We start from the raw sequence: 26,784 nt of genomic DNA, 5'->3' as shown, positions 1-26,784 counted from the left end.
GGAGAACAAACTCTTCTCCCATAATGACTGGAACATGATGCATGCATCTGGGTGAAAATGATCCTATTACGCATTCACTGGATTTTTTTCTCAAGAAATTAACATGCCCTTTAGGGTAGCAGACAAAACTATGAAGTGCTAAAGCAAGAAACAGTACAGCATAAGAGAAGAACATTAGCAACATTAGTGCATGAATCCTTCCATGTTTTATTTAATTTTTTTTTTGTTGCTTTTGTTTTTGTTAGAGGAATCTATGAGCAAAATTGTATCATGTTTAAAGTTTCATTTAATTTGGGCACATCGAAGCGTTTGGGTGCGTATCCAGCACCCCCAAATGCCTGCACACATCTGGCCGGGGGACTGTTGAAGTCCACAATTAGCACGTCAATACAGGTGGACAACCACAGGGGAGAAGGCGACACTCGGTCACAAAAGGGGAATGAATAATTCGGGAACAGCGGTTGAGCAACAAAAGACGAGTTGAGAACACCCGTCGCGCCCAGACGACATTGACCATCCGCAAAGTCTACAACATGCTAATTCGATGTAGACCAGCCAGAAAAGGCGCCAATGTACTGGTGGTTCAAGTTGGAAAAACAGGTAACCAATCACTACCGAGGAGCCGGACCGGGGTGCGGCATGCAAACATCGGGGGCAGTGTTTTTCTTGTATTTTGCATATGTTACAATAAAATGTCGAACTCGCGGTGGCGGGACTGAGAGTGTGATCGCGGAGCAACTAACCGTCGTTCGCTCTCAGAGATCCGCTCCCGCCGATATTGAAGACAATTTTCCTGTGTGCCGAGTCATTTCTTTAACTTTGTCCGAGAAAATCTCTGACAGAAACTTGGCGTTGTCGGCAGGATGATGTGCTTGTTCGAACGGATTTGAGCTTTTTGTTGGACTCTCCGATTTCCTCCGGTGGACGATCCGTGGCTGATCGCGTGTTTTGCGCCTCCGAAGCCGACCAGACCTCGTGGAGACTTTTCCAGGAGGAGCCAGCCCCGCACCGGACACCGTGAGGAGCAAGCAAGCGCCATCATCCAACGAACCTGGGTTCAGCTCGGCATCGGGACAATTGTCGGAAAAATAAGGTCAGTCGGCGTGGTGGAGAAGCCGTTGCGTAGTCGGTTATCTCCACTGAATGACGGAATTAGACGAGTTAACGCCGAAAACGGAGTAGGCTAGCTCGAGTACCGTTTCGTGGTTAGCGGTACGGGGGAAATTAGATTCCCGGGACACAGAGCCCAAGCGCATCTGTGAGAGCATCGGCTCATTTAGATATCGTTTCTCGCTAAGCGAAAACGGTAAGGAAGCTTTGTCTTCCTGCGGAGGTTGACCACCTCGGCGTGTGTTGCATCTAACGTTGTATGCGTATATTGCGCGTATCGGTTTGTGTTAGTGCGTGAGTGTGATTGGTGATCACACTATTGTGGTAACGTAACCCATATAAACTCCGGCGCGGGCACGTACCGTTTGTTTTCGGGTGACGACCCAGATCTAGATCGCGATTTTTTTTCTTTTTGTAAAATACCTCTAAACGCTTCCAGCTGTTGCTAGGCAACATGGCGACACGGAAGTCCTCGGGTTGTTGGCGATTGAGCGGAACACAGCAGACAACAGCACGTTACGATGTAGAGGCGATCATTGAAAACACACGATTAGCTGAAATTGACTGCAGAGGGTCAACGCGATTCGTGAAAAAGTGGAAAAAGAAATACGGATTCTCGGGAGACGTTAATGATTGCGATGAATTGGAAACGGTGTTGGGCAAATTATCGCTGAAAGACAAAGAAAAGCGGAAAAATAATGAACACGGTAAACAATGGTACAAGTGTAAAACACTCGTTGAAAGGGCCAAACGAATACGGGTGAAAAAGGCGAAAGACACACGTCAGAGGCTGGATGAGGATTTAATTGCAGAGGCTGCTGCAACGCAACCCTCAGCCGCTCCAGCGGCCGCCGTTTCGGGGGAGTTGTACCCGGCCTTCCCCCCACAATCGCAAACTACGAGAGAAAAGAATTCGGTACCCCCTCCGCCCTGGGGAACTAACCAAGCCCCCATAACACCCCTCGATCAAACTACCGCACAGAATTGGAGTCTAGAGAACCCGGTCAAATCGCAGGATGGTCCAAACCATGGACATCAACACGAAACGCGCTCCAAAGGCACGGTGGGTGAGTGGAGGCGGACCCTCGACCCATCCACCTCGCTAGAGCATAATTCGTATGAGTCTAGATTCGACTGGTACCCTTTCCAAGCGTTCCCTATGGTTCAAATGCCGTCGACGAACGACAAATCGCTGTACGTATATAGACCATGGACGCCAGCCGAATTTCGAGACATCGCCGCGTCACTTCCAAAACCGAAGGACGATCCGGACGAGTTCGTAAGGGAACTATCCGATTTAGTCCACAGTCACAGGCTTACCGCGAGTGAACTTTTGAAATTGCTCTCATTAACTACCAGTTCCAAGTTTGGCGCAGTTGTGGGCAACTTTAATGGTAGGAAAGCTGCGGGAGGTTATCTGTGCTATGATGAACTCACGCAGGTAGGGGGACCCCTTGACCAAATTATGGAACGTTGCGCCAAGGCATACGAGCGGACGCAAGATCCAAAACAAATTGCCACATGCATCCAAAAGGCTGACGAAACTACGGACGATTTTTTCCATCGTCTGCGAATAGTGTTCAAAATACACGGCGGTATCCCTGAGACACAGTCAGACTTGTTCAATTCGCATTTAAAACAGCATTTGCTAAACCAAGCACATCCTGATGTTACCCAATATGTTAAAAGACATAATTTGAATTGGCCAACATGTCCGATCGATGAGGTTTTGAATTACGCACGGAATTACGAACGACTCGAGAACAAGAAAAGGAAGAATGAGAGTCACGTGACCAACATTTATTACGCCGCAAAAAACCCACACGCACACGGGAAAACCCCGGGTCCTCCTTATAAAGGTAATAAACAAATACGGTCGTTTGCTCCCTTCAAATTAACCCCTAGGGACCAAAAACGTTTTGTTGAAGGCAGATGTTTTCTTTGTGGGCAAAAGGGTCACATGGTGAAAGAATGTAGACAACAGCGGAAGGACAGGCGCGTGCGGGAGCGTGATGGTAGCACGGGGACCTCCTCATCAGATGAGGAGGATTTACAAACGATACGGAATAAAAAAGAGGAGGTAGCTATGACAGCGATAAAGGCCTCTGCGCCTTTGTTTGAATCGCCCGCCTCAAGTGAGGACGAGGGTGACATCTTAGCCGGTAGCAATCATGTTTTCGACACAGAAAACTACCTGCTGAGATGTGAAACCTCGTCCATAACTAAACCGGAAATGACGTTGTTGGTTGAAGGAATCCCGACCGTCTTCCTTGTTGACACGGGCGCCGATATCACTGTTCTTGGTCGTTGGGATCGCGATACTGTGAAGCCAAGCGATGGCAAAATTCGCATGAAAGGAGCACACGGCTCCGTGCAGCCCCTGACGTTATCGCAAACAGTAACCATTACTTCCCCCACAGACCCAAATCGGAAGGCACTCGTCGAAGCCGCGCTAAATTCTCGCTGTCCACATAATTTATTGGGACGGGATGCTCAAACGCAACTCGAGATTTACACCATCGTAAATCACAAGGGCCAGATTGAAGCCCGCATGGGGAACAGTCAACATGATGCTCGCTATTTTTGGACACTCGATTTACCGAACGATGACGTAACTCGGAGTTCCGAATGTCTAGTTCGATTGGCAGGTACCAAATTAAAGCCAGGAGGTAACGTGCAAACGGCGAACAACCTGCACGTGACTATCAGACGTAAGCAGACACCAGGACCAGACCCTGACTACACTAAAGTTTTTCTGGGCCTGCAACCCCAGGGTATCGTTGTTGAGCACGTGTATTGGAAAGATCAGTGGTGTTTCGCCACAGCGCGGGTAGGAAGGGCGGTCAAGCCCCTCCTCTCACAAGGGCAACACATTTACATACCGCTCGGCAAACCGGAGCAATGTGAGTGGAGAAATATGAATAACCTTGCGAGCTCCGTTCCAAACCACCTGTGGAACCCCTCCCCCGCCAATCCGGGGTGCGAGGAAACACAGGATGGCTGGGTGCGTCAATACATCAATTGGAAAGTGATGACTACTCCGGCCGTTCATTTCAGCTGACAAATTGCAGTAACACGTGACGTACTAGCAATAGAGGCACAGGACACAACACAGGATGATTTGAAATCAAGACAAATTTTTGCACCTCACACAGAACGAAAATATTGGACAAATAAGAGAGCACAACCAGATGACGCAGGGATAGAGAAATTGGAAGGCGGGAAACGTTGGCTTCCAATCTCTCTCTTCGAGTGCGCCGCGAGGTTGACACATGGCTTGTCACATGTGTCAACAGGGGGGATGATAGCGATGATAACACAGGTGCACCAATATTATCATACACATGGGTTTATGCATATTTCAAAAAAAATTTGGAGATGTTGTGTAATCTGTTTGAACCAAACACAAGGGAAACGATACTGTCTTGTCATTGTTGATGTGTTTTCAAAATGGGTTGAACTGTCTTCGAGCGCTCACGATGATTCAGGAACTGTCATGAAAGCATTGGGCGAATTGTTGGACACTGATTTGGAGCGACACTGTGCGTACCACCCGCAATCGGCTGGATTTGTGGAATGCATTAATGGAACTGTCAAAGCCAGGCTCATTGAGACAATGAGAGAGACTAAAAGTCTATTTGATCAGAAAGAGATGCATAGGCACAATGACTTGCCAGAGTGTTCTGCTCCACAGACTCGCCAGGTCCGGAGTGGTGATCAGAATTTCCTCAAAGTGCTGAAAAGACTTCTCTGGGACAGTGAACGCTGGAATGGCCCCTCCCAAGTGATTGCAGCAACAAAAACTGCGGTCAAGATCGAAGGACGCGATGGCTGGATCCACCAGTCGCAGTGCAAGCTCCTTCGGTTTGAGGTTGAGGGGCCTAGCGACGCCAGTCCCAGGAAGGAGAATCAGCACCTAAGTCCAAGTGCGCTGACCTTGCGTGCCGCCGAAAGACCACCGGAAGGGCAGTCAAGCGTTGCCGATGCACCATCAGCATCATCGGCATCATCCTTATTGGCCTAAGAGAAGTCACGGTGGGCACACAGGCCCACAGAAGGAGTGACTTGCCCCATGGGATTCAATGTCGGGAGGCAGGAGACGATTGTTGGTATATTTTTCTTTTTGTGTTTTCGTGTCGCTTGCGTGATCCCGCTGGTCAGAGGTTGTGCTGCCAAATTCATGGATGCTATCAAAGTGAAGTGGCGGCTCACCTGACTGTGGCCATGTCGGAGTACCAACAGGTGCACACGGAGTCTGACGAAGATTATGTTAACACTGACTTTGGTGATTGATTTACTGGAACCTTATGTAAGCCCGTATGACGACTTCACAGAAAAGCATTGCAGATGTGAGTGTTTGATGTTCTTGGGTTGGCTTACTTTGTATATAGTAGTTAGTTAGTAGTTAGTTTTGTTAGATTTTGATTTTCATTCGAGGTGTGTTTAGATTCGATTTGATTTTAAATTACTTTGTGTTTAGATTAGGTTTTGATTTTCATTTAATGTATAGCCATTGCCCGGGAAGGGTTTTCTGTCCTGATCGTTACACCCCCTTCCCCTCAGGACAGTTTTTCTTCCCACCCGTGCAATTGCATATCAATGTCACCTGGGCGTTTGACGAAACTTTAATTATGATACAGAGGTGGGAATGTTAGAGGAATCTATGAGCAAAATTGTATCATGTTTAAAGTTTCATTTAATTTGGGCACATCGAAGCGTTTGGGTGCGTATCCAGCACCCCCAAATGCCTGCACACATCTGGCCGGGGGACTGTTGAAGTCCACAATTAGCACGTCAATACAGGTGGACAACCACAGGGGAGAAGGCGACACTCGGTCACAAAAGGGGAATGAATAATTCGGGAACAGCGGTTGAGCAACAAAAGACGAGTTGAGAACACCCGTCGCGCCCAGACGACATTGACCATCCGCAAAGTCTACAACATGCTAATTCGATGTAGACCAGCCAGAAAAGGCGCCAATGTACTGGTGGTTCAAGTTGGAAAAACAGGTAACCAATCACTACCGAGGAGCCGGACCGGGGTGCGGCATGCAAACATCGGGGGCAGTGTTTTTCTTGTATTTTGCATATGTTACAATAAAATGTCGAACTCGCGGTGGCGGGACTGAGAGTGTGATCGCGGAGCAACTAACCGTCGTTCGCTCTCAGAGATCCGCTCCCGCCGATATTGAAGACAATTTTCCTGTGTGCCGAGTCATTTCTTTAACTTTGTCCGAGAAAATCTCTGACAGTTTTCCAGCTGAAGCAAGGTTTCGCCTCCCCAGTTCAGCTTCGGATTTTTATTTGGATGTCTAGTTTTCTGGCATGACTAAAAACCAGAAGTTTGTTACATCACATCTTAGCAAAAGAAAACCAGCTGTGTCCCTGAGCATTATGTAGGCTACTTTCCACGCGTATGTGGCATAAGTGTTGTATCTATGGAGAACATCAGTTCATCAAAAGCTCTGATGCCCCAGTTTGCCTTCAGTCTTTGCATGGATATAAGACATTCCTTTTATGAGCTCAAAAGCATGAATTGAGTCTTAAAGATCCTCACACGAATGTGACCTAATTTGTGTCTTTCAGGCAAACAGTGCCCACACACACAACAATGTGTGAGCACATACAAAGACTGTTACAAACGCTTTAGTCACGCACATGAACAAGGAGGCTTTGGGAAGAGAATCATCACTCGAGTGCGACCCAAAAAGTCAAACACAACGTGGAACTCCCAAATCACTCGTTTGTCACTTGTATTTCCCCAAATATTGTGGTCAAAATCCAAATGAAGGTGTTCAACCATCCTCGTGTGAATTTGACGATCGAAATCTGTGTGACAATATTACATTTGGTCTACTTTTTTTGCAGCTACTTAAAACACAGACTTGTACCCTTACGGTTGACTCATTTCAAGTTGAAGAGTGTTTGTTAACCGGTTTATGATGATCTCAAGTTGACTGCTCTTGACAAATGGAAAGACTAAAAAGCAGGCAGAGAAAGAGGAAGGAGATAAGTCATTCCCACAATTCCACAAGTGCTTCTTGGTGGGCAGGAGTGTTGCCATCAAGCTTTTAGTGTTTATTGAGCTTCCCAAAAAGGAAATGCCCTGTCGAAACCACAGTGAACTCAAGAGCAAAAAAAGATGGGGCCCTTTGGAGATGATCAACCAAACCACATAAACATTAACACGGTGCTACTTCCAATTTAAGAATGGGAATTCAGAAGGTCGCTGTGTACAATTTAGCGACACAGATTGTATTTCCTCCAACAGTTTTTGTTTTCATTGTTTTGCTGGTCCTCCGACTTATATTCAGGCGCAACACGTATATATTAAATTAGAGCTCGTACCCAGAATTCCTGTTTCCTAACCGTATTGACGACAGCGAACGAGTTCCGGTTGGATTCAAAACTTCCACTTTTAAGAGGTGGCCAGCATCATGACGGTGTTTCAGGCAAAAATATCGATTTTTATCAAAATATACAATACAATACAATACATCCTGATTTATATGACTGATATGAGACGAAAGTGATGACATTAAAATGGACAATGTGTGATTATTTTTGTTGTGTGTTTAGTTTTACAATAAAATGCAGCTGGGATGTCATTAAACGGCTTCAAGGCATACCTCGGGAGGGCAAAATCACAAACACGCCACATGTTTGCTGAAAGCAATAGGAGGTGCAAGCTGGGCTTTCACAGGGCAGGAAGTCGCATAAATAAACGGTGCGCAGCAATCAGATTATTGGTGAAAGTAAGGATGATGTGAGTGTATTTTGGACTTATAAAGATTTGTGAAACATCCCATTTTAAGTGTATACTATGGTCAAATGATAAGGACCATCCACCAAAAGTTTCATGGGTGAAATGCCTCTAAAGGGAGTTCAAAGAGCCTTTGTACACAATCTCATGCAAGACTTGATGGGAAAATTAAATGAAAAAAGGTTGAAAGAAATGTAGATGCCAACAAGCATCGCAGCACAAATCGTATTTGAAATAAGGTGTTCACTGTCAAATGAAAATCAGACAGTTAAACGCTTGTCTTCACTCCACCAGCAGGTGCAGCTACGGGCTGACTCGCTCACTGGTGCAGTAGCTAAGCCTCATCACGGAGTTCAAGTGTCAGGCAGAGAAAGGAGCTGACCTCAACAAGGACGGGCCTCAACATGCAGGCAGCTGCTCTCGGCATGCCAGCGCACAGGAGAATTAATAGAACCAGCAGCTCTCAATGGGACACTGTTAGGTCACACAAACAGCCAATTCTGATCCGGGGTCATCTTAATGCGCGCTGCCTCTTCCCCTCCGTATTAGTGGTGAGAAATATGAAACCTGGATCATGCCAAACATTGTATAAATTTCCGGGTAGGCTTAAGCGTGAATGCTGCTGGCCTGGGCTGTACGGTACGAGCTGTGATATGCGCACTTGCGGGAATCAAGAATCTGGGAGTGCCCCGTGTACTCTTCTGTTCCAGCCAACATACGGTATGTGATTAAGTCGAAATTACAGCCTCTATGTGTTACTTTTAACACTAAGTGCACATTCTGAATTCACTTTTGCCGACGTTAAACAGCCATGTGACAGGTAGTTGCCAGTAGAGAAGAGAGGCCGTATAGTATTTTGGTTCGCTGAATCACATCTGAATTTTCCGAAAACTTGAGCGCTACATTCAACCCCAAGTTGCTCCTGACGTTGACTGAGTCAAGTGCAATTCATCAGCAGCACTATTTTACTGCCATGTCAGCATCCACCATCATGATTGCTGATTCAATGCGATAAAGTGGTAAAAGCGCTTTGAGTATTAAAAGGTCGAAGGTATGTATCGCAATGCACATGTAGACCATTCTGAATCGAGCAATACGTTTCGATAATAAATTAAAGGGTAATTCATGCTAGCAAAACAAGAAAATCGACTACTTGACTTCAATACAGAGCATGCATGCACCACAAACACAATAGCCAAAAAATGTCAAAGAGCAGAGGCATATTCGAGCATTGTTGTAATATAATGTTTTTGGGGGGTTTTCACTTCTTAGCCGCATACTGTATTGGCCAAAATGGCAAGCCATTTGAGTGAATGAGTCTCACTTTGGACGAACAAAAAATTGAAAAGGATTGAGGCAACATGGCAAAGGTGCTCACATCCTTTCCTCAAAAATCCTCTTCCTTAGTACAATGAACACATCCTTCGATTGCATCACGTGAACGAAAAAAGCACTTATTAAATGTCCTGCTCTTTTGATGTTCAAAGCTGGAAACGTTCCACTTTAACATGGTTCCAGCAAGACTTCGGTGAAAAGTGGACTCGTATTCGATCACCCAAACACTTCATCCCGGTCTTTAACGATTAAGTGCCAGTTTTGGGTTATCTAAGCAATTAACATGCCTTTGCTGGCTTTCCTTATAGTCCCTTCGTGAGAACAATTTTTCTTAGAAACGTATTATATTCCCCACCATAAAGGCAATGATTACTGACTAAGCGCGCGTTCGGAAATTAATTGTCTTTTAATTTTTTTCAGTATTCATCATAAGCGTTGGTATTGTGTGCCACGTTGCTGTTTTCTATCTGCTGTAGTGAGCAACTTGAAAACGACTTCTCCAAAAATGAGTTCAAACAAAGTATGAAAAAGCCGTCATTCTTCAGCCATTCCGTTGCCCGTTTGTCTCTCATTGTGAGTGATGTGCTACGCACCACTTACTGTACGTCATAGCAGTTCCCGCTACTGCGGGAGCACGACTATTTTCCACTCATTTTCTATCCTACTTATCCTGTTCAGGGTTGCGGGGAGCTGGAGCGTATCCCAGCTGACGTGAGGTTAAAGGCAGACTACTCACCAGTCAATCAAAGGGCACACACTCTATCAGGACAGACAATCATTGGCACGCGCAACACTGTCACTGAGGGAACTGAACCCAGACTCGAAGAAGGAAAGTCAGTCAAGTTGACCGTTACACAGGCAGTGACTTGGCAATGCTATCTTGCAGTGGAAAATCAACCACCCTAAACGTGACTGTCATGATCCTGTCCTGTTTGCTTTGTTTTTCCAGACTCCAGCTGGAGAGTGGGCGTTCTCTCGTGAGCCACACCTGCCTCTAGTCATGCCTCGTTGCCAGCTGCCTGTAAAGACACTGCCATGCCGACAAATCCTGTTGGATTATTACAGCCTTGCTCACAACTAGTCGCCAAGTGCCTGAATTTTCTCGACGTTCATAGTTTTTGCCTCATAGTTTCTCGCCACTTTGCTTGTATTTTGTATTTTCTTGTATTTCCTTGTTCTTATTTCCACGGTTGAAGTATTGCCGTGCATTGGACTTACTTGTCCTTTTGTGACGAGCAATTTACGTTTATATTCATCCTTGCGTTTGCAAGTGTTTTTTTGTTTATTTCGTTCGTTCCTGGTTCTTTGTTACTAGCGTCTTTTGTCGTACTTTGTCGGTCTTGCGTTTTTGTGAATAAACCTTATCCGTGTCTACGCTTGCGCAATCCATCTCTCTTTGGATTATTTCAAAGACCAAACAGTGATGAGTTTAGCCAAATTAAACAGAGAGGAAAGGATTGAATGGTACTTCATTTATAACCGTAGCCGGGTTGTTGGTGAAATGAGTTTGCTGAATGTGCTAATGTGCCCATAAACAAGACACCGTACCTCCAAATACTCTGCATCAGTATCTCATATTGAAGTTGCCTTGTAGTGGCTGTAGTGTTTGCCTTGGCACAGAAGTGTTGTCCAATTTCACTGAATTGGTCCGGAATGCATTGTTGTTCATCTTTCTTTGCCAGGGACCTATAGTGACAGGCAGAAGAATTAAATGCTCTTCCACTCGAGGGCAAAATATACATAAAGTGGATAACCCCTGCTACCACCTATGGCCATTCATACAGCATAACTTATGACTGACACTTATTAAGTAAAATTGTGAGTAAATTGAGATCATTATTACTGTACTGTATACAGTCTTCCCCTCTATATCGTGGTTCATCGTTCATGCCCCAAATACATGGTTCTTACATGACGCATCATTCTTATGGGTTTTTATAGTGTAGTGAACGGGCATATTTAATGTGGAAGACCTTCAGTTGAGTACTATGTTGTGCTACAAGTCAGACAGTACTGAGGTCGACTCAAAGAGATACAGAGTAATTCAGAGCAAGAGGAGGCTGAAAGAATAAATGAATGCCTGTGAGTATTTTTTGCTCTATTTGTATGTGTTGCTGATGTGTGTGTGTTCAAGTAGCAGTTGTTTGAAGCTTTATAATTACTGTGCCAAGTCAAATCAGATGTATTTATATTGCCCTTAATCATAGAAAAGTCTCAAATGTTGACAGTTGACAAATATTAACAACATCCCCTGATCTTGGCCCGCAGGAGAGCAATCAAAAACTCGAAAAGGAAAAAAAAAACATCCGGTGAAAGATTTGAAACCTTGAAAAGAGCCGCAGATGGGGTAATACCCCTTCCAGGACGATCAGGCTGCAATGGTTGCCAAGTGGGCAACATTTAACACAATATAGTGCTATACAATGTGACACTGATGTAACATCTCTGACTATGATGGTTTGGCTGAACATTTTGGTGTTTAAAAATGCGTACAGCGTTACATTTGCTTTCGTTTTATGTCAGTTTTACAGTAAACTTGAACTAGGTGTGTGCATGTGCCGGTTACCGGTGTGATGGTTTACCATGGTTTGTAAAAGTCAGGGTTTTCATAACTGCCAAGACTGTCACCGATAATGACCTCGTACTTTTTTTTTTGTTTGTTTGTTTTTTTGGGAGGGGATGTCTAAGCAGGGTACAATACGATTGGCCGCTTGCAGAGTTAACTAAATGAACCACCTCTTTAAGTTCACTATTCAAAATAGTTCACCGGTGATGGGACACTGTGACTTACTAAGAAGAGTTCAAATTAAAAAACAATGTTCGTATTTATTTATTGTATTTATTTAAACTTACCATTATACGTGCTTCTTAAGGACTCAACATTCTATAATTTTGTTTTAAAATAAAGTACCAGTAGATTGTATTCAATGGGAAAAAAATATTTTTATTTCCCCAAATATTTTTAAAAACAACCTTTTTGAGCTGTAATTTTAATATTACGGATACAGCGATATTTTTGTTAATGGTCATGATACTATCAGAATCTATTGTCGGATCGTGTCTAAACTGATAGTGGCAAATAAACAGATGGAAGCAAGCATACTGGTTTCTTATATTAAAGAACTGTGCGAGCAAAAGTAAGAACAGGCACTAATGTATTTTAATCAATTTTAAAGTGCATAAGAGGAGTAAAACTATTTTTTATGCTTCTATATCAGGGGTGTCAAACTAATTTTTGTCTTTGAAATAAGAGGCACTTAAGACCTGTTTGTTTAAATATTCTTACATTCATCCATCCATCCATTATGTAATCCGCTTGTCCTCACGATGGTCACAGGCTGGAACTGTCTTCAGGCAGTCGACGGGATACACCCTGAACTGGTTGCCAAGCAATCGCAGGGCACACACATAGGCGGACAACCATTTGTGCACACAATCACACCTTGGGACAATTAAGAGTATTCCATTAGCTTGCCATGCATGTTTTTTGAATGTGGGAGGAAACCAGAGTACCTAGAGAAAACCCACGCAGGGACGGGGAGAGTATGCAAACTCCACACAGGAAGGCCGGAGCCAGAATCAAACCCTGCACCTCTGCCACTGTGAGGTGGAACTGCTTTTTTGAAATATTATTTTACAAAATAATAGGTACATTAGTCACAACAAAAAAAATGTCTCAAGTATCAAAGTTTCTAAAAGTGTGGTCATTTGACAATATTGATATTTTAGCAATACACATGCAGTAAATGCACATAATCTGCTTAAAATAATGTGGTGGGTCAGATCTGGCCCCCAGCCCTTGAGTTTGACACCTGTGTTCTATTTGGTCTGTCTATACCATGAACTTTCAGCTATTGCGTGTGTGTGTTAAATGGGTGTTCCCTGTATATCAGCCTCATTTTTGTGACATTTGTTTGGCGGTGTACATTGTCCCATGAGATTTTCCCAATGTAAAATATGTGGCTTGGCTCAATAAAGTTTGGGGAACTCTGCCTTATACAAAGTAGTTATCACAAGGCTATTGTTGTTGATTTAAAACAAAAACAAAAATAAACAACAGAACAGGGTCTCCTTGCAAAACTTGGAATATTACTCGAAACATTGACCAGTTATACTGGTGTAAAGACATAGACGATGAGTGCATTTTTGACCACAGCTGACCTCTCACGGCCCCTGCACTCACTTTCCAGTCTAGTTGATTGCATCTGCAAGCTGTTGATTGCCCCACTCAGCTCAGGGAGGAGAAGAGCGAGAGGAGGTCAGCACTAGGCAGTGTTACAGCACCGGCACATAGCGCCAGAAAACCGAGCAGATTAAGGGCAAATTATATAACTTGCACTCCATTTGAGTCAGTGCATTCATTGCATGTGTCAAATGCACAGCTCCAGAATATGTCCTCAGTGCCTCTGCTTGCACAAATGCACAAACCATGCGATATAATGCTTTAAATGTGTGTTTGATGGCGTGGCGTGGACTATTTCAGCGAGCCTTTGCAAACTGTCCACCGGCACTTCACTTGTCGTGTATCCAAAGCACCTTAATCGCCTGTTCTTAAAATGTGTGATTGTGCGATGAGTAATATCGGCGAGAGAAAGGAAACGGAAACGAGTGTGATATTACGCCGAAGAGCAGAAAAGACCAAATTAGTTCAAATAATAGGTGGGTGATTTGGTGGCACAACGTAGTAATTAACCTGCTGTTGTTAAGCAGCGGCGGTGCCAATTGACAGTCACCTCGTCTTACCTTGGTATGGTGATGCATTTTGTGTTGATATTCTGCGTGGTGATGGCTTTCTCCAGTTCATCCAGCTGTCCCGTCTTCTTCAGCTTCTTCACCAGACTTTTCACGGCTTTTTCACACCACTTCTCCTCCTGGCCGTTCTGCTCTCCCTTCTTCCAGCCCAAAAGTCGCTTGACGATGGGGGGAGTGAAAGGCAGAATTGACATCTTTTAGCTTGCTCTTGACTTCTCCCAATGGTCCCAAGTTCGGCTGCCGTAATCAAACCCCAAGCGAGCTGTCTTTCAAAGCGACCCGGACCGCACGGTGGGAAATTGTTATTTCCTCGATATTTCAATATTATTCAAGTCAAACGGTGGCATGCCGGGTTTTAACGCTGCAGTGAACTCTGTCCGCTTGACTGGAGCTCACGAAATGTGTGATGGCAGTCGGTTGCGCTGTGGAATTAGTAGCCCTCCGCCGAGAAACCTAGTGCCGTCTTTACGTTTTCAGACGTTTTTTTTCTTTTAAAACAGAGACCGATTATTGTCGCCTGAGGCGTATTATTCCTCATCAAATGAACTCAAACAAATCCTTGTTTGTCGAAATTGTGTGCTCTAATTCTCAATGTGTGTGTGGGGTTTTTTTTTTAAGTTCAGAGTCATCCGCTGCGCTGGTTCCGCCGTGCGAAGTTTGCATGAAATGCAAATGCAGGCGCTGCAGCTGAGCGTGTCTATTGAAACTTCGGACTGCACAGCCCACCCTTCAAAAGGCCGTCGAAACAGCTGGACAATTGCGCAACCCATTCCATTTTCGAATGGTGCGCCTGCATTCTGCAAAAAAACGAATTCTCCTGTGCCAAATTAAGATGTAGCCCTTGGAGGGCTGGAGTTATGCAACACTGGACAAAACAAAAATGTGACGGCCAGTTCGCATATGATTCGATATATAACAGGGGAAAGCAACGCCCTTTTTTAAACGAATTGATATGGCATACCACTGTGGTGCACAGGCTGTTTTCCATCCTCCCTTTGCATTCTTTGTTGTTAATTGTTAACTAGTATCAACAAAGCACAGGTTCTACTTCAGGATCAAAATATTCAACTGGCTAGTTTGTGAGGAGCTACTGTGAAAAGAAAAGTGATCAAATGGAATTTTGCACATGTTGAAAAGCTACGCCACGCATTTGTCTCAACTTGTTACTGGTATGAACAGAGAAGGCCCACTCAGCAAGATGGAAGTTGGATGTACAGCATGGCTCATATGTGGAACCACTCAAAAGCAAGCGCGCCACGCGCGCACACACATACACGCGCACACACACGCGCACACGTAATGTGTGGACTGCCCAGACACCAGATGCACAACACAAGCCGCAGCACAGTTGAACCACGCAAAGTGAAAGTGATAGTGGGTTGAGGGTCTTAAACTGCCTTTGTTGTGGCGCTTCAAAAAGAAAGACTTTTATTGCATTCAAGAACAGGTTGCAAGAAGGTTGAATGCACCCATGTGGTAGTGCACTTGCTGGCCTTTCATTGCTAAATTTGCAGCACAATTGTCTGATGGGTGTATGCTTGAATACAACATTAAAAAGAGGAACTACAGGTAGATGCAAACTGTATATGTTGTATATGAAGCCGATATGATTCCAAAAAGGGATAATTATGTGAGAAGTGCACATCGTGTGATGATGTGAAATGGAATGTGACTGGCAACCCAAATGCACGTTTGCTTCCTCTTTCTCTGATGTACTCTGCAGTCAAAAGGGTATTGTGCATCAGAATAGAGCAAGCCTTTTATCAGAGCCCCCACTGACAGTTCACAGTCATACAAAAATAGTTGCATCGACCTGTGGGTAACATTTTGGTGCGTGTGTACAGCTACATTGACCTTCCCCCCAACCCCCCACCCCTCCCCTCTGTGAGCACAGTTTGTCATTTCTGCTAAAAATACAGTTGGATCACAGCTCAGCAGGACAACCTCTTTGCTTTTATCTATTTTGGTTCCTCAGCCACAGGTACAGTATGTGTATTTAAAGCCTCCTAAAGACCATTTGTTCTCCATTAAGCCCTTTACTGTACACACAGGTTAAAAATATGGCTTTCTTGGTTAAATACTTGAGGAAATTTTTTTAGTATAACCTATCCTTGTGTGGGTCCAACAGCACCTTTGCAGCTGTGCAACATATAAGGGTGGGATGGCAGCTTGCAGGAGCGTGCTGACATGTATCACACGGCGAGGCCTCTCCGGTCCTCATGGTAACTGTTTACGCCTCCGTGGGACACGACCGGCCAAGACAGCTGGTTTGTTTTGGAGTAGTATGGGTCGAGACAGGGTGGATATGGGGATGCAGGATGGGGGATGGGATTACAGATGGGCCACAGTAGACAGGAGGGGAGTGGGTGGAAGTTTTTTTTTTTTAATGGGATGGGGAGGGGGGTCCTTTGAGAAGAATTACTGAGCACAAAAGGCTTGTCAGCAAGACCGAATGGGCAGTGACCACATGCAATCCGATGGATGATAATGACATTGTGTTGAATGTGACCTCAGGGGACCTGCTTGGTCCAGAGTTTGTGAGTATGTGTGTGCATGTGTGTGGGGAGGGCTTGAGGGTGGTCTGTGTCACGTCAGATGGTGTCCTAGACGAGCAGAAGAGTAAAAATCACAGGTCTCTGGCTTGAGTTCTGATAAGGCTCTAGGGTCTCTATTTAGCTAATTAATATCCCAAATGTGATCTGAAAATGATAGTTTATGTGAGCATCACAGCGATGCAACCAATGTCAATTTGATTAGTTGAAAGAAAAATGATGGAGAAAGAAAAGACAAATCACAATCCAAAGCAAACCACATCACGTGTCAATCACGGTCGTGTTCTGGTGTGGCCCGGTACTGCTGCTCATTTAGCGGGCACAATGGTGTTCATTGATTTGACTGCTAGCAGAAGTAAAGGAAGTATACATGTGCAGTACAAAGGATGATAGAACTTTGTACAGAGAGAACCCAAAAGGTTTTTCGCAGTTAAAATACGAAATCACAAATATACAGTTAATACAAGAAAAATGAATAAAAATGGTAAAAGTATTGAGTGAAATACCTATCTTAAATGTTTTTTACTTGCACAATAAGTAAAAGGCGTCCATCTTTTTGATGTAAGATCCGCCAAGTATTGAGGAGCCTGACCACTGAGAGTTCTGTGGGTTAAAAATATTGTACTGGATCCTAAAATGAACTATACATTTCCATATACTGCAGTATGAAATAACACGGGCTGCTCAGTGGTCGACTGGTTAGCTCATCTGCCTCATACTACTGAGGTCCAGGGTTCAGTTGTAGGCTGTGTGGAGTTTGTATGTTCTCCTCGTGCTTGCTTGGATTTTCTCTGGGTACTCCGGTTTCCTCCCACATTCCAAAAACATGCACGGTAGGCTAATTGAATACTCTAAATTGTCCAAAGGTGTGACTGTGAGTGCCAATGGTTGTTTGTCTATGTGTGCCCTGCGATTGGCTGGCAACCGGTTGAGGGTGTCCCCCGCCTACTGCCCGAAGACAGCTGGGATAGGCTCCAGCACAATCACAACCCTCGTGAGGATAAGCGGCTTGAAATATGGATAGATGGAATATCATATGCATTTAATTTAAGTTCTGCCCTGGTGTTTAAATGCGAGACATACCTGTTTGAACAGTATCTGTCTGATTCAGGTGAGTGTTTGTCAGGTATTGTTAGGAGTAACCAACTCAAGGCAAGAAGACTATAAAAAGCATTTAAATGTCTTGGCACCTGCTAGTTTGTTTTGTCTTGCAGAAATACGGTATATCATCAGCCATTTAAGAGTGCCTGATAGAAAATCATATGATATACCTGGGACAGCATTGTTGTTGTTTCTATACTGTATAGACACACACACAACCCCACTCACCCCACACCCACATTGCTTTGTTTTGTGCCCAGCACAGGTTTTGCACTTCAACTCTGGATGGAGGCAGGTTCGACTAAGTGATGTTGTTTTAGCAGCTGCACATGCTAACAGCTCAGCATGGTGTCAAGACAGCTGACTTGATTCGCTGCAAATAACTTTAATTGCAGCGCTCAAGAGGCGCAATTGTACGCGATGTAGTGGAAGAAGACACTGAATGGCTCAGGTCCTGTAGCAGGTCAAGGCACATAAAGTACATTTAGAAGGAGCTGCAAGCAGATCTGCGCCGGCGGATGATGTAAAGTCGATTGTCTGTGAAGCGAGTACTTGGACAGTACTTTCCACCCTATTCGTTTGTGTATGTGTACTCAGCTTGTTGGTGCTGCTCTTTGCAGTCTTTGCCTTTTGCTGGTGCTCTCACTGCACCAACACCCCGGGAGCTGTTTGTATGAACCTTGCTTTTTACTGTATGCAACTATTGAGGAAACAACTCTCATTTCATGGGTCCTCTGTGACAAATCTTGTGAAATTTCACAATGTTGCCCAACTGTGTGCTATGAATAACAGGAAGGCAGATATGGTTCCCTGTCAGTGTAAATTGCCTGCCACTCAGCTCAGCAGGAGCTTGAATAAATGCACCATGCACATCAAGTCAGGAGTAGTTAATTGACACAAGGCATGCCCGAAACGGGCACTGGATCACTTTCAGATTAGTTTTTTTAGTGTGTTTGTGTGTGTGTGTGAGACTCTATTTGTGCATGTGTGTGTGTGTGTGTGTGTGTGTGTGTGTGTTTGATATATTGACACAACATGCTCCCATTTAGACCCAGCAACACACGTTGGGGGACTGTGGCGATTTTTTTTTCAGGTAAAACATTTAGCCTGCAAGTATATTCAAACACATTTGAGAGTACGTTTGAATGTATTTGTGAGTACATTCGAACATACTTGAGTTGCGAGGCCGCTCGAAACTATTTGCCACGTCAAAATATTTGTACTCCACATTGGCAGCACATTGATAACCTTGAAAATGCCAGCGAGATTAATTTTCCTGATCAACAAATGCATAGAGTTTTGGAGTGAAAAATGGGTCATTCTCGCCACACTGTCCCTTTAAAAGGCGCTGATGAACCAAGCCATTAGAAGGATTCAGGTCGCACTGTTGTTGCGTTGTAACATAACTCAGCAGCAGAGTCATAACGCTGGTTGCCCCTGGGCTCTGTCTGTGTGACTCTGCTGATGTGGGTGGACCAAACACAAATATGTGAATCATAGCGCAGGTAAGTCACTATGCTTCACTTACCCTCTCTTGAGTGGTGACTCATGTGAAACAACAATCCTTGAGATAACCCCTTTTTCCCGACTGCGACTTACTTTGTATTCTGAAATGGTAGCTTAGCCTGTATTTAGCTTTGGGACACCACCACTGTGACCTTAACTCATGAATCACCAAAATATGACTGTTGGTAATGCCCCATGAGAGCAAATTTCCTGTTGTTAGTATACCTGCCTAATCTTATTGATAGCAGACAGGATATTGAGTTGAAGTCATCAGGTTGGAGATGTCGTGGGAAGCTTCATGGAGGTCTGCGTCTCATGCGAGGCATCATCTTATATCATTTGACACATGCACATGCTCCATTGCAGCATTGAGGTCCACATGGCGAGTTGATGACTCACTTGGGATTTCCAAATCCGATGAGCATCGCAGCATTTTGCAATAATCATGTGCAGATGTGTATGATCACGTCTGGCTGATCATTCAAGAGATGGCAGAGTTCATAATAACCACAGGTCATGTTTCATGCTGTCAGCATTTTTGCAGCAGAGAAAATCAAATAAAATACAAAGTTAATTTATATTAATCTTGTCAGGTTGTCACAGGTCACTATAACCATAGTCATCAGACGAATTATTGAATACAAGAGTTGAACCAACAATGCTGCCTTATAACTAAAATAATTTTAACCGCCATGTCTTTTTTTAATATAAGAGTCATTAGGGCATGTGTACATGTTAGGTATGTGTGTGTGTGTGTGTGTGTGTGAGCATAGGTATGCTTGTGAGGATATAAAATCCGACTTCAACGGACAGTCAGGACGGCGGAAAAAACCATTGGCACTGCCCTACCCACTCTTGAGGACTTGCACACTGCAAGAACCAAGAAAAGGGCACGGAAAATCCTACGGGACCCCCCGCACCCTGCCCACCACCTTTTCCAGCTACTCCCCTCAGGCAGGCGCTACCGATCCATGCTCACCAAATCCAGCAGACCCTGTGGAACAGCATCCCGTTGTAGTTATTGTAGCTCCAGCTCTGTAGTCACTTGAATCACTGTCACCGATCTACAGTATATTCCACAGCACCAGACACTTTAAAGTGCTCAAGGACATCTGCATTATTGCACACTTGTTGTACTACAAATACTGCTATTGGTCACTTTAAAAGGGTTCAATGATTTTCTGCACCAACTGTACAACTGTGATAGTATTTTATTCTACCACTGAGCACTCACTTTAGCTCTGCTTGATACTTTACACGTTGTCTCACAGTTGTCACTGGGTGGTACAACCGCACAACAGTACACTTACATTACGGAATGTCCTTCCATACTTATTTGTCATGTCCTTGTTTATGACGATACTAGTGCAGCGTGTTCTACCGGAGACAAATTCCTTGTGTGTTCTACATTCTTGGCCAATAAAGATGATTCTCATATATCTATGTATGTTGGGGGTAAGGAGAGTCGTCTTTGTATGTTGAATTTCTTTTTTTAACTGCACAACTCTTTGAGTTGCGTTTATATATACATATATATATGAATATATATATATTATCCTGTAAGTGCTATATAAATGAAGTTTGATTGATTGATTGATTGGTTGATATTCAGAGAGAGATTCATTGAATAATATGTCTATTATTTTGGCTGTAGTCATTAGTTTTGGTTTTCTGTGGTGTACAATGGCACGGTATTGCATTACAGTAGTGGCTACCTTTCAGGTTTTTGTACCGCAATGTACTTTAAACTTAATTCACAACGATGCGGTGAGACAAAATATGGCTACTGAGATGTATTGCATCATGACCTATAATTATATGTTATCAATACTTGATAAATATGGATATTGGTTCGTGTCACCGATGTCACACTTAAGGAACGTCAGAAGTTTTTAAATATTTTTTTCTCTCGAGTTTCATTGTTTAAACAGTTCTTTCAAAAACATGAAATTGTACATTTTTAATTAATGAATTAATTGGTTCATTAACTAACATATTGATATATTTTAAATAAGGTTAAAAGAGATACAATTTCACCATTTACACATACTAGATGTATGTCACTAAATACTTGAACAAGTGCAGTGTCAGTGTCGTGGTGTGGTCGAATTCCAGACTGAAATGAGTGGGGGAAAATGGATCGTTTTGCAGCGTAACCTTTGCACCAGCTGTGATTCTGATCAAAAACAACCTTTTGAATTATTTTTCCCAAGAAGATTTGATATGGGCCTGTATAGTTACTTATTGTTGAAGCATCCAGGTTAGGCTTTTTTAGAAGTGGTTTTATCACTGCAGTTTTCAAGGTCTGGGGAAACTACTGTGATTGAAGGGAATTATTCACGATGGGTTAATGGGTGTTTTTTGAAAAACTGTGATGGCAACATATCAAGATAGGATATGGAGGATCTTAAAACTGTTTCTTTCAAAGTTGTGTAGTTTAGAAAGTTCAAATGTTCAAGATTTACTGGACAACAAGATGGCACACCATTGTGATTTTTCCACAGAGTGAGTCATTTGCTTTTTGTTTTCTCTGTAATATTTTATCGGTGAAAAAGACCGATATGACTTGTTGGACAGCAATTCAGAAGGAACTGATCTTGTGGGGTTTGTCACTTCTTCTACAACAGAAAATAATGTATGGGTATTATTACTGTTTTCATTGATAACCTCGGAGATGAATGATTGTTTTTTCAATTCCTGGTTGTAGATATGACGACTGTCTTTGTTGTAATGAACTTGGAGTTTGGTTTTGTGCCACCTGCCCTCTGCTTGTCTGCATACTCTTTTTTTTTTTTTTGCCTTAACCAGCAGGGCATTTCTCCATGATGACATTTTCCTGACTGGCAAAATGTTTGTCTTAATTGGGGTATTACAACTACCAGGACTAGAATTTTCATAATACTGTAATATACAATGAGAGTCCCACCTTTTGTTAGCTCCAAGTAGTGTTACTGTGATTACCTATGCTGAATGCACGTGTACCTTAACGTGCCTTGTGAGTTTATCACCCTGCATTTTCAAAAAGCCAGTCGCTTTCCAGTGAAAAAGCCCTCCCTGCGTGCAGTGCCCTCTAGTGGAACAAGTGCTATACTGCAATCCATGTAATTGCGTCGTGATGTAAGCGTTCAAAAAGCTGCCTGGGGGCTCAACACAATTGAATCACGATTCCAAATTGCAATCGGAGAGGATGAAAACACGATATTGTACATTATTTTTTAGTTCTAAGATCATTTCTGTTTCTAATCAGGAGTAATACACATCACTAGGAGTTTTATTATCCTGCCAACTAATGTAATCCCAAATTTGATTTCCACTTGCAAATTCAAGTACAACGCAAGAGGGCGGCCTGGTAGTCGAGTGGTTAGAGCGTCGACTAACCACGGGGTTCGATTCCAGCACTGGCCTTCCTGTGTGGAGTTTGCATGTTCTCCCCCACATTCCAAAAACACGCATGGCAGGCTGATTGATCTCCCAAAAACAAAACACTGAAGTAATCACTGGACATTATTAAAGTAAGATATGTATATTTCATTCTGGTAACCTTTTTCTTGATGGCTTTTGCTCTATCGTACATTTAAAAGGATAAAACAAAAAATTGCAGGTGCCCGAAATAAAATGATCTTGATCCTAACCCCACATTTTAAAGTAGACTGTATATCAACAAGGTAGACTGAGGGATCGACTTTAAAATGTACCGAAATGACTTTATTTTCTGCAACCACTTGACGAAATAAAATTGAGTGAATTATAACAAAAAATGTTCCCACCGTACACTGACGTTTTGCTATACTCGGTTATTTCCTTGCCCATGGCTTCACTTGTTCAGAACAATTATATCATTGACGAGATTCTATTGTGATTGGTGATATGCAATGGAGAACTCACAATAGAATCTATGATATAATCATTATAAACAAGTGAAGGAAATAGCCTACTGATGCGAAAAAGTCAGTGCGCACTTTAAAAAAGTTTGTCTTGAATTTACGCAATATCATTTTGTCAATGAAATCATCTAGATACAAATACATGTTTGAATAGATGTATACATTTACTTAGGAAATGTATTGTCTACTTATAAAATATATCTGGATTAAGATGATTTTATTTCGTGCAACTCTTGAAATGAAATCGGGTAAATTCAACACAGCATTTTTTTTCAGTTTAGCTGGTTGCATTCTGCTGCATGTTAAGTAATATATTTAACGGTAATGTTTCTGCAGAACATAAAGCCTTGCATTCATTTGTTTAAACTAGGGCTGTCCAAACATGAGCGGTTATTTTTGTCAATACAGTAGAGGGCAGCAGGAATCCACCCTTGCAAAGTCCAAATTTTTAGTCTGGAAAGTGACTATGCTTCAATTTACATCAATAAATCCGTCATTGCGAGAATGTGTCATGCGTATCAACATCAAAATCTTTCCGTGTTGGAAAGCGGTTTGACAAGTGACGCATCAGAGAGCAACACAATGATATTTATTTCAAAAGATGAAAAGTGTGAGTTGAATTTATTGTTCCCATTCCATAAAAGATATATCAGAAATGTATATGCTCGGCTTCCCTGGCCTCTGCATGTACAGTGCAAAACAATTGTCTTCCAGGAAACATTTAAAAACCTCGACACAGCTTTTTACTCTCATATTTTACCATTTTGAGAAAGGATAAGGAATTTCAAAAGGAATTCATCATTTTCAACTTCAATTCTAGCTGAGAAGTCAAGCATTCATCAAGCATTCAACCACTATTTTTTTTATCTGATCAACAATGTAAGTAACTATAATTTGACATGTTAATTGTGGTTCACTGGGTAAAATTGAACATCACTAACGTGAACGCTGATTGTATTCAAACATTGAAGTATCATATGTACTGATGTTATTACTCATGACAGAAACATCAGTGACTAAAACACACCCAAATAAAATAAGATATAAATTACTGCAGTCTCCAACTGCAGGGCATGACTGCTGCATTCACTGTCGGATGATCAGGAATCACAATGTTGCCTTCAGGGCCTAGGATAGTACCTGCAACATAAACGTTGACAGGCAGACATAAGATTTCTCACAGATTTGAAAGTAGAATGGGACCGGAGTGAAAATCCCCTCATGTGTGCCCCTCTAATACAGACATCTTTTTCAAAACCTAACTTTCTCTTTTGGATCTACTTTTCTGAGAGCCCCAAAAAAAAAAAAAAAAAAAAAACTGGGATGGAATTGCCAAATCGTAAATCAATTTAAAATTATATCAGGGGAAGAACAGAGATGAAGAAATGAAGAAATAAAAAGTGATGAAGGAGGCTCTGTAAGTGATTCAAGCAGTTTGGGTCGTCATGTTTTAAACTGACTTGTCTTTTTTTTTTTCATGGAAATAATTACCTATCAAGTTAGTATGAGCGAAAGGCTTCCCCTGTGGTCCTTCTCTGATTACAGACGCTTTGCGTTTTATTTGAAGACAGCAAAATAATAACTCATAAAAATACTTAGAAATAGCATTGATTTGACGTGCTGTCAGGTGAGAGGATGAAGGCAATGCAAAGAGGAATTGCTCGACGATATAATTGCGTTTGTGTCTTTATACTATATGCGTGCATGCGTGTGTGTGCACGTGTATTTTTAGCATTTCAGAGCGCAACAGACTGTTCTTCACCTTTGTTTTGCATAAAACCTTTTGACCATTCAGATGAAAGTTTTTCCTAATTTTCTCAATGCGATTAGTGCATGTGTGGTCGACCTGTGCCGACAGGTCAGAAAAAGCAACAAACCGAGAATTTTCTCAGTATGACCCTAACAGAATCAGATCATTTCATCTGGAAAACCAAGCGAGGGTGGAGACTGCTATAGTCTCTCTACCAACAGTCGGAAACCTGAGCTGGGTCGTTGCTGCGCTGGAATTTACTGCACTGGCATCTGCTGTAGCCAAAACCTCATTCTGGAAGTTTGGAAAGCAGAGTGGAGTGACAGCATTTCCTGCATCCATTTAGAGACCCGCAATATGGAAAACATTTAAACCTCCCCAAGAAGAAAAATCAGCCATCCTTTAGTTGCATTTCCTGCTGAATGCAAGTCTGCAAAGGCAACCTTTCATCTGTCAGCAATAACAAATTGAAAACCAAATCGGGGTTGGTTTTCGACTTGATTTTGTGGTGCGTGCTTATTGTACGATGAAATATATTAATTTGTTTTGATTGAAGTCTTGCCAATTTTGTCTGTAGCCTGCAGTACCTCAGCTTTTATCATTTGGGCCCTCCGCCCTCCAAAAAATAGACATGCATGCAATGCAAAAAGCACTGCTAATAATGTAATAATGTGAGCTCACAAAAACAAGACAAGAGAAGTGTGTACTACCATTCTGAATCACTTATCTGGCTTTATTCAAACATCGTCATTAATGCGCGCAGGAACCCCGTGGATTTGAGGATTCTGAACACGACTCCTAAAAAGTCACTGAGCAGTACTCTTTGAAAATGATCTATGCTCGTCACGACAGGACGCGTGGAAAAAGTCTCATGGACCCATGTCTGAAATTGGAGAGGAATTTAACAATTTTGGTTTGAGGTGAATTCCGGGGCCTCTCCGAGCAAACTCCGACATTGCAATTCGCCCAAATGAGTCGGAATGGGGACCAGGAACTACATGAGACAATGGGAGATGACATCTAATGTGGGTGGAGCATGTTGTGAAGTTTAATGATCAAGGGCCTACGAGGCCTCATTCATCACTGCTTGCCGAACTTCAAAGTGGCGTACAACTGCTGTACGAGCCGTTTCCTATATCTCCGCTGCTATTTCCCATTCACCGAATATGTCTGACAATACTCATTCATCATTACAATTGAATATTCCAGGAATTCTCGCAACAATGCGAAGTCAAATGTCACACAAACAAACCACTGATTTTGTATTGTGTGCTTTTACATAAACCGCACTCCTTTCACACTCCTCTGCCTGCAGCGACTCCTCTCCAAGGCCTCTCCTTGGCACAACCTCTCTTACATGTCACGCACAATGTCTCTTTGATAAGAGCTCCGCTTGATGTTGTCAAACACATACAATGGTTTGGCAAAATATGATTAGTGCCTATACAGTGAAGTGGATCATATTGTAAATGTTTTTTTTTTTGTTTGTCGCCACACTCAGACATAGCACACCCCTGTCACTTTAAAAAGTCCCACTGTACTTTTGGGACTTCTTGAAACCACATTTTTCTTTCTTTCGGACTGACTTGACTTTTAACTAAAATTTGTTGTTGATGTTGTATTGAATAGCAGGGCGTCCTCAAAAAAAGTACCCTGTGTACTGGAGCCACTGTAACGAGATACAATCGTGTTGACCGCATTGAGGGACAAACTCCTCATTCTTCTTCTTCGTTGTTTCATTTTGATTTTAATTACGACTAGCCACATTACTACTCTTTATAGACTTGGTGTCAAATCGAGAAAGTGAAAAGCTTCCAATCTAGAGGAGACTGGATGTGTTCTCGGAAGAATGCCGCGTTAAAGTCCGAGTGTTCCGTGACACTTGGCGAAGCGAAGGTCCCTGCACTGTTGTACCGCTCTGAGACGAGCAGGTACAATGTGAGATCGATCTTGAGGTGTTCCAAAGGGGTTAAAAAGGACTTGAGGAGTGTTTTGGCTGTTCTTCAAAAGCAGCTCGAGGCAGTTTACTGG

The 26,784-nt window shown here is 42.9% G+C and overlaps 2 protein-coding genes across 2 annotated transcripts in view; one reads left to right on the top strand and one right to left on the bottom strand.

The window, feature by feature from the left end:
- Window positions 1-14,608, bottom strand: part of smad3a (SMAD family member 3a) — a 36,473-nt gene extending 21,865 nt beyond the window's left edge. Inside the window, exon 1 of the mRNA XM_086106426.1 lies at window positions 13,952-14,608. Within this exon, the coding sequence (XP_085962552.1) occupies window positions 13,952-14,154 (203 nt within the window). The 5' untranslated portion in view covers window positions 14,155-14,608. The remainder of the gene's footprint in view (window positions 1-13,951) is intronic.
- On the top strand, window positions 1,087-4,806 carry LOC147207337 (uncharacterized). The gene has a single exon (XM_086106425.1). It carries the CDS (start codon window positions 1,565-1,567, stop codon window positions 4,169-4,171), a length of 2,607 nt encoding a protein of 868 aa, XP_085962551.1. The 5' UTR covers window positions 1,087-1,564; the 3' UTR covers window positions 4,172-4,806.
- Window positions 14,609-26,784: the final 12,176 nt, after the last annotated feature.

The sequence above is a fragment of the Hippocampus guttulatus genome, chromosome 3 (genome assembly GCF_054856545.1).
Source record: "Hippocampus guttulatus isolate MCC_2025c chromosome 3, RoL_Hgut_1.0, whole genome shotgun sequence".
Taxonomy (NCBI): domain Eukaryota; kingdom Metazoa; phylum Chordata; class Actinopteri; order Syngnathiformes; family Syngnathidae; genus Hippocampus; species Hippocampus guttulatus.
Note: the sequence above shows the minus strand (reverse complement) of the source record. Positions and strands in the feature narration are given on the sequence as shown.